This window comes from Hypomesus transpacificus, chromosome 23 (genome assembly GCF_021917145.1).
Source record: "Hypomesus transpacificus isolate Combined female chromosome 23, fHypTra1, whole genome shotgun sequence".
In the NCBI taxonomy this organism is placed as follows: domain Eukaryota; kingdom Metazoa; phylum Chordata; class Actinopteri; order Osmeriformes; family Osmeridae; genus Hypomesus; species Hypomesus transpacificus.
In genome coordinates this window covers 11,625,328-11,633,104 of record NC_061082.1, presented here as the reverse complement: position 1 = coordinate 11,633,104, position 7,777 = coordinate 11,625,328, and the positions used below count along the sequence as shown (strand labels likewise).

General features: G+C 42.5%; 1 protein-coding gene across 2 annotated transcripts; it reads right to left on the bottom strand.

Annotated features, from left to right (window-relative positions):
• Positions 1–3,052: 3,052 nt before the first annotated feature.
• On the bottom strand, positions 3,053–6,553 carry LOC124485396 (T-cell surface antigen CD2-like). Of its 2 annotated transcripts, none has more exons than XM_047046986.1 (5): positions 6,427–6,553; positions 5,624–5,778; positions 4,850–5,098; positions 4,561–4,719; positions 3,053–4,258 (listed from the first exon to the last, which is right to left on the bottom strand). In XM_047046986.1, the coding sequence occupies exons 1-5, from the start codon at positions 6,525–6,527 to the stop codon at positions 3,999–4,001; spliced, it is 924 nt and encodes a 307-aa protein (XP_046902942.1). In that variant the 5' UTR covers positions 6,528–6,553; the 3' UTR covers positions 3,053–3,998. The 2 variants fall into 2 exon arrangements, with proteins under 2 accessions (XP_046902942.1, XP_046902943.1); XM_047046987.1 differs by having other exon boundaries at positions 3,056–4,234.
• Between the last annotated feature and the right edge of the window lie 1,224 nt (positions 6,554–7,777).

The following is a 7,777-nucleotide window of genomic DNA, read 5'->3' as shown; positions in this document are numbered from 1 at the left end:
GACATACCATCAGCAGTGAAAAACAACGCAAGAGACATATTCAAAACAAAGCAGGCATAAAGCAAGTATGGACTAAAATGCTTAAATATATACTGTAAAAGTATTAATATCCTACATTTTGCAAGAAAACTACAAAAAATTGCATGTAGATAAGTAGCCTAGTAAACAAATCCCACATATAGAGCATACACTTTCATGAAGTCCTAAAACCAGGCCATTCTGTTCGCCTCAGAGGCAAGGATCAGTGTGTGTGTGTGTGTGTGTGTGTGTGTGTGTGTGTGTGTGTGTGTGTGTGTGTGTGTGTGTGTGTGTGTGTGTGTGTGTGTGTGTATAAAGGAGGCTTGCAGCAGAACAGTGATAGGCAGCATGTGTCTTGACATTATCTTGTCATCTGTTTCCAACCTCGTCTCCCTAGTTCCACCGTGTGGTGGAAGAGCGTGAAATTTCCTAGTGTCTCTCCAGCGCATCTGTACTGTAAGTTGCACAGGAAGAGGAGCGCTGCCCTCTGCTGGCCAGAATGCTGCCATGGCTGCCACAGAGGGATGAATTGATTGGATGCTACCCCAAGGCATTTTCCCACACCTGCCAGGTGGAGGTGAGAAGCACACACAAGACAAGCTTACTGATCTGATTGGATGTTTGCTTGAGGGAACAATTACTGATCATCATCACTAAGCAGTATGTCTGCGGTCTTATAAAGGACCAAGCACTTCCTGAGGTATTTCCTGTCCAAGGTTTTCATGGTCATCGTCAGCTGCACCAAAGATGAACGTTTTGTTGCCTTGGTAACCTGTCCCGATCATCATTCTCATGTGTCTTTCCCTTAAATATCCCTCCTGCTTCCTCTGGTTTCTCCTCCATCATCATCATTATTATCATCATCATCAAAACACTGGGGAGATGAGGAATAGGTCATTGACCGTTGACTGTCTGACTCTCTGTTTTCCCCTTTCCCTCTCATCTTCTCTTTATCTATCTCGCTGTGTTTCACACTTCCCGTTTCCCTTCTTTATCATGTGATGAATCTCACTCCATGAGGGAGACACACATGCAGCCACAGCAATGCTCTGGACAGGTGGACCCAGATGAAGCTGCTTTTAAGTACCTGCTGGTGACACAAGATGGTGGTCCACAGGGGGAGGATGCGGGGCTTCGACGGAGCTAGCGCGGAGGCCTACAACATCTTTCATAACTGCTGGGAACAGGGTAACTGTCTGTCTGTCTCTTTCCTAGGTTAAACTACAAAAAATTGCATGTAGATAAGTAGCCTAGTAAACAAATCCCACATATAGAGCATACACTTTCATGAAGTCCTAAAACCAGGCCATTCTGTTCGCCTCAGAGGCAAGGATCAGTGTGTGTGTGTGTGTGTGTGTGTGTGTGTGTGTGTGTATAAAGGAGGCTTGCAGCAGAACAGTGATAGGCAGCATGTGTCTTGACATTATCTTGTCATCTGTTTCCAACCTCGTCTCCCTAGTTCCACCGTGTGGTGGAAGAGCGTGAAATTTCCTAGTGTCTCTCCAGCGCATCTGTACTGTAAGTTGCACAGGAAGAGGAGCGCTGCCCTCTGCTGGCCAGAATGCTGCCATGGCTGCCACAGAGGGATGAATTGATTGGATGCTACCCCAAGGCATTTTCCCACACCTGCCAGGTGGAGGTGAGAAGCACACACAAGACAAGCTTACTGATCTGATTGGATGTTTGCTTGAGGGAACAATTACTGATCATCATCACTAAGCAGTATGTCTGCGGTCTTATAAAGGACCAAGCACTTCCTGAGGTATTTCCTGTCCAAGGTTTTCATGGTCATCGTCAGCTGCACCAAAGATGAACGTTTTGTTGCCTTGGTAACCTGTCCCGATCATCATTCTCATGTGTCTTTCCCTTAAATATCCCTCCTGCTTCCTCTGGTTTCTCCTCCATCATCATCATTATTATCATCATCATCAAAACACTGGGGAGATGAGGAATAGGTCATTGACCGTTGACTGTCTGACTCTCTGTTTTCCCCTTTCCCTCTCATCTTCTCTTTATCTATCTCGCTGTGTTTCACACTTCCCGTTTCCCTTCTTTATCATGTGATGAATCTCACTCCATGAGGGAGACACACATGCAGCCACAGCAATGCTCTGGACAGGTGGACCCAGATGAAGCTGCTTTTAAGTACCTGCTGGTGACACAAGATGGTGGTCCACAGGGGGAGGATGCAGGGCTTCGACGGAGCTAGCGCGGAGGCCTACAACATTTTTCATAACTGCTGGGAACAGGGTAACTGTCTGTCTGTCTCTTTCCTAGGTTAAACCTATTTGGGCGTGAGCTCATTCACTGCTGCAAGTTTTGATAGGTGGATGTTTGTGATTGATGGTAGACCCAACAAAAACAGAATGTGTGTAGAATGACCATGTGTAGAATGACCATGTGCGTAGTTGGTATCTTGAAGCTCAGAGCCTGAACTGTTTGTCCCCTGTGTGTATGCGGACAAACACACGCTGTGTGTCCACGCTTGCTTGCAAATGTGTCAGACAACCACTATACTGCCACCCAACCCCGTTCAAACTGCTGTGTGTGTGAATGTGTTTGCGTGTGAATGTATTTGTGTGAGGCTTGTGTGTGTGGCTTGGCTTGGCCATTTATCCTGTAAGGTTACTTTCTGTAGTCAGACAGCTGGTCTCTGGTGATCCAGCTGGGAGAGAGATGGTGGTGGCGTGACTGTAAGAACCACCTAATCTCCTCGGTGGCATGCTGGGACCTGGTTACTGGGCCTTGATAGGAGCGTGAGTGTTACCTCTCTGGATCTCCCACCAAGGACGTCCTATGCACACACATACTCAGGATTGCCCCAGGCGTGATACATGTGTAAGCTGGAGCATGAGGGTTTGAACAGAGATGAGTGTGACTGTCTAGCTATGTGTCCTGAACTGGATGAATGTACTCTGTACACTCACCATTTGAGCCCTTTCTTTAGTATTACCGTACTTATAACACTTTATTTATAAAGCCCAACATGTTCCAACACGCTCATGTTGCATTCATGATATGTGCAATGCCTTACAGATGCCTTATTATGTGACATCCTCTGGTCTGATGGAAATAAAATTGAATTTGGCTTATGAACAAAAAATTACATTTGGCAGGGTCCCTGAGTGCTAGTAAAATTGGAAAAAGTAAATTACATTTATTATGACTGTAGTCTGGAAGGTTGCAAGCGGTGAATATTTTTAAGGTAGCGTGGATGTTCTGAAGGGTATGTTCACCATGTCTTTTATATTTATTCATAAGGGGGAAACACAGTTTGGCTTAAAATACGAACATTTTAGACGATCATAATAATAATAAAATCATAGCTAAAATCAATTAAGCATAAAAGTTTAAACAATATTCAAAGTTAATCAAGATTTAAAACTAGGGTTTGAAAGCAAGTAAAGTAATTTTCCTTCATTTTCAAGTACATTTCTGGACAAATTGTAATTGTGCAATAGTATATGGAGAAGCAGTATATGCATTCTGTGATTAGACACTGGATCCATACTGGGTAGATCACACTGCTAAACCAAATAATTTTAATTCTTTCAGAAGTGCTAGTTTCATATTGACACCAACAAAACCACACTCTGGCCCTTTTCTAGAAGATGTGAGCCTCATTACATGTTGAAACCAAACTGAAGTGCCTCTGTTTGCCATTTCTCGGTTCACCTCTCCTTCCACTCAAGCACAGACACCGCAGATAAATGAGAGTGCATAGTGGTGCTGAGGCCCACACTGATTGGAACACGAGACCAGGATGTGGTCTGTTTCAGAAAAGCAGGTGGAACTGCTAACCTAGTTCAGTGTTCTAACTGTTGAAACAGGAAGACAGAGTTTCCTCTAACCACAACACCACACCACACAAGAAATACTCAGATATGCAAGCAGAATGTTCTCTTGAAAATGTACGAAACTTGTTTCGCAAAGCTTTAAGGACTACACATACACACAGCCATACATATGAATGCACAGATTTAGCTCCTATTCGTTCGAGGTGCTGTCCGTCTGACCGTCAGTTGTGGTTGAACCAAAATGGGTAGTTGCTCTGGAGGTTTGGGTCGAGCCTGGCGCTGGGAGTTACTTGTGGGTAGGGTTGGAGCTCTGTTTTGGGGTCGTGCTCCACCCTGGGCTCCGGGTGGAGGGCAGCGTTGGTGGAGGGTTGCTTGGCAATGTGGTTTGGTCAGGGTGGCACGTCGTATCACCTCCTCTTCTACAGAGGTATAACTATTAGGGGCTAATACATGAAGACTGCTAGAATAGTAGAGCATGGGCATTTGGCCTGACACATTACTCTGATCATACAAGTTTACATGTAGTTTCAAATACATTTACAAGAGGAAAAACATGTCTTCTTGATCATGCTAACATAACTGTGGAGTTACAATAGGCAACAGCACATTGTAGCAAAAGTCTACCAAAAGATAATACTCAAATCTTATCTTGTTTTTACAGTTTACATCTGTATGTGTGTATGCAAATGAGAAAGTGTGTTTGAGTATGTATGTTAGAGTGTGTTTACAAGTGTATGATCCGTACCGTCAACAGGATTCTTGCGCTGCCAGCTCATGAACACACACACACAGATGATGATGATAATGATGAAGATCAGGCTGGTCAAACCTGCCAGAATGGATACTGAGATCCAGCGCTCCAGACCAAACAGCAACACTGGAGAAGAGGCCTCTGTGTACTCATCTAGTCATCACAACAAAACACTTTTTATCTTTTAGATGTCTCTGACTCAGGTTAGGTGCATTTTTCTGCTACAAAGCACCTTTTAAAGAATATAAAATGAAACAAAGTGAAACAATTTTCTGTTGGATACCTGTGCATTCAAGGTGGACATGTTCACTTTTCTCTTCACTCACTCTGTTTTTCACCAGACATGCATATTTGTCCCCAGGTCTGATCTTCTTGTCAGACCTGGGGACAGACAGAGTCAGTCCTGCCTCTCCTGTTTCCTGTCCATTCAGCCTCCAGGACACGTTCACCTTGACATCATTGCCTACATCGCACAGGAGCCTGGCTGATTCGCTGCTACAGTTGTGTGTGACTCTGGGTTTAGACACAGGAGCTGACGACAAAAACATGTTTGGTCATATTTAATGGTGAGCACTAACCATGTTCTAAAACCACAAGCAAAGTGGTGCGTGCACTGTATGGGTGTGTATTTGAGAGCGAGAGAGAGATAAAATGAGAGACCCAATGTATAATATACAGTAAAGAATGGTCTGTCTTAGTCTCACACCTGGTTCAGTTAGTAGGTATGTCTAAAGACTACTTGGGTCAGATACTACTGTTTGTATAACTACTGTCAGATACTACAGTATGTATAACTACTGTCTTATACTTGCTCTTGATTTGTCTTAACCATGACAGTGAAAGCAAAGGGCAAGTCCACTTAGTACCAACTGTGAGGCAAATCATACACTTCACATAAAAATCAAATACTGATTTTATTCCAGATCAGGACGTGCATGTTGTGGATTTTGTTGTTGTTGCAGTTACTGTATGATCAGTATGACATCCTGTATGTCAGGATGCCTTGTTTAACCAAATAGAAAACAGTTCCATATCAGTACATTCCATTGATACTTACATAGGACATGTAAAAGAATGGTGGTGTTTTTCAAGAGAAGGCCCTCGTTGTCGTAGATGGTTGCTGTGTACCTCCCTGTGTCGCCCAGTTGCAGGTGCTCTAGGAGCAGGTGAAGCTCTGCTGTGGTCTGGCCTCTCTGGCCTTGTCCCTTCTTGCTGTCATACACCACAGTAGAGCGGTAGGAGTGGTGGACCCAGCGCAGGTGGATGGATGATTCATCGCTCACCAGGCCTGAGGTTTCAGAATCGAGGACTTGGCTGGTCCCCACAGCACTATACACACTATCCTCCACAGCACCACAAAACAGCAGCTAATGATTTCTGCTCATCTGCACTCTGACCCACAGACATCTTTAATGCGTAGCATCCATGCATGAGATGTTGGGGTTGGCAACGAGACAGATGTGTACACACTGACAAACAGCCTCAACATGTGATCAATACCAGATCATTAGAAATACAAATATAGTTAGGGTTTGGTCATCTGAAAATGTGTACTTACCAGAGGTTTACAGATATAGTGCACGTATACTTAGCGGACAACCACAGTAAATGGAAATATTCATGGCATCCTGTTGCTTCAACTCATAGGCATCAGCATGGTTAGCATTTGCACATTTCTCTGTCTTTTTGCCTTAGATGTAATCTACAGTTATTTTGGTAATTTGAATTTCCTTCAATCTGAGGCTTTTTATGATCCCGAACCCACCACAAGGGGGTACCTCATAGTTTTTTGGAATCTACACCACAAACACCTGAAACAAATATTAATAAATGGGGCTACAAAGTTATCTTGAGTCTCACCTTCCACCAGCATACAGAGGAGAGTGAGCGACAAGAGCTCTGACAAGGCCATGAGAGATGTTCTCTGCTCCAGAAGAACGTCTGTGCTTGCCTGGTGTCATAGAGGAATGTGTCTGTGTGTCTCAGGTTTAGAGAAGCCTACATCGCAACTACATTTCTTAGCTAAGAACACCTACTGACCTATTTGTCAGATAAATCTGGGGTCTGTGTGTGTGATAGTATCTGTTTATGCATGTGTGTTGTAAACACAGACTAAAGGCAGCAAAAACACAGTAGAACTGATGCAGTCAGATAAGTAGGGATAGTCATCATGCATGAACATTTTATCCAAATGTAAAAAGTGTATTTTCTAAATTTGGGGGGGGGTTTGTTAGAAATGTTTATTGTGCATTTTATGCAAGTTAAAATAATACTGTTGTGCAACATATCTTAGAGTGCAGAAAGATCCCCCAAATGAAGTCAGACATGCTGACAATTAGTTAAACAGGCTGATTGATACCTTTACTCAGCATGTAAAGATTTTTTAAGCTAAACAGATGTCAAACTCCATATTGTGTACGATTAATATTTCTGACAGTGTTTTTTAATTGAAGGTGTTATGATGGATTAACAATAGAAGGTATTGAACACAGGTATTCCCTTCAATTTAATGTACTCATAGTCAAATCCTTAACACTTATTCTAACACTTCACACTATATAGGTTATAAAAGTGTGTCCACATACAGGGGTTCAATCATTCATGTGTTTTAAAATTGATCATCTTGTTGATTAAAAAGAAATTGTTTCATCAAAAGCAAAACTTTATAATATCTCATATCAGAGCAAAGTTGTTTCCATGACACATGCGTGTTTATTATGGACGTTTATTTGACTCTCTTTTCATGGAAATGCATTTTTCAAATGCATGAATGCTCAATACATTGCATGTCATACTTTTACTCTTTGTTCCAATGGCCATTTTCTTTTTTCAAATGTTGATTCAATGTGCAATGAGACAATGCAATCCCCAATTCAGTTTGAATTGGGCGATACAGAAATACAAGGCTATTTTACGGCACTGCATAGCACAAATATTTTCGTTTTTGGGGAGGCCTTTGAACAAAGTGGGTAGGCCTAACCATGGCTACGCCTCTGGTTTAGATGTTTGTGAGGATATAGGCTATAATAGATTTTGTTTAACATGACACAACATGAACATGACACAACTGATAATGTAGGAAACAGCAAATGATTGTAGGTTAATTTGCATGATTGGGCCAGAGCTTTGGGAATTTGTTTAAAATAATGAGAAATTGCTTTTATGATTTGCATAAATGACTATATAGTGTGGAGGTTGAACACATACTTTT

Excerpts from the sequence above, each read along its gene's own strand:
- LOC124485396 (XM_047046986.1), bottom strand. The coding sequence starts at position 6,527 with ATGACACCAGGCAAGCACAGACGTTCTTCTGGAGCAGAGAACATCTCT. Across the intron at positions 5,779-6,426 it reads CCTCTGTATGCTGGTGGAAG|CAAGAAGGGACAAGGCCAGA; the intron begins GTGAGACTCAAG and ends GGTGTATGACAG. Across the intron at positions 5,099-5,623 it reads CATTCTTTTACATGTCCTAT|CTCCTGTGTCTAAACCCAGA; the intron begins GTAAGTATCAAT and ends TTTTGTCGTCAG.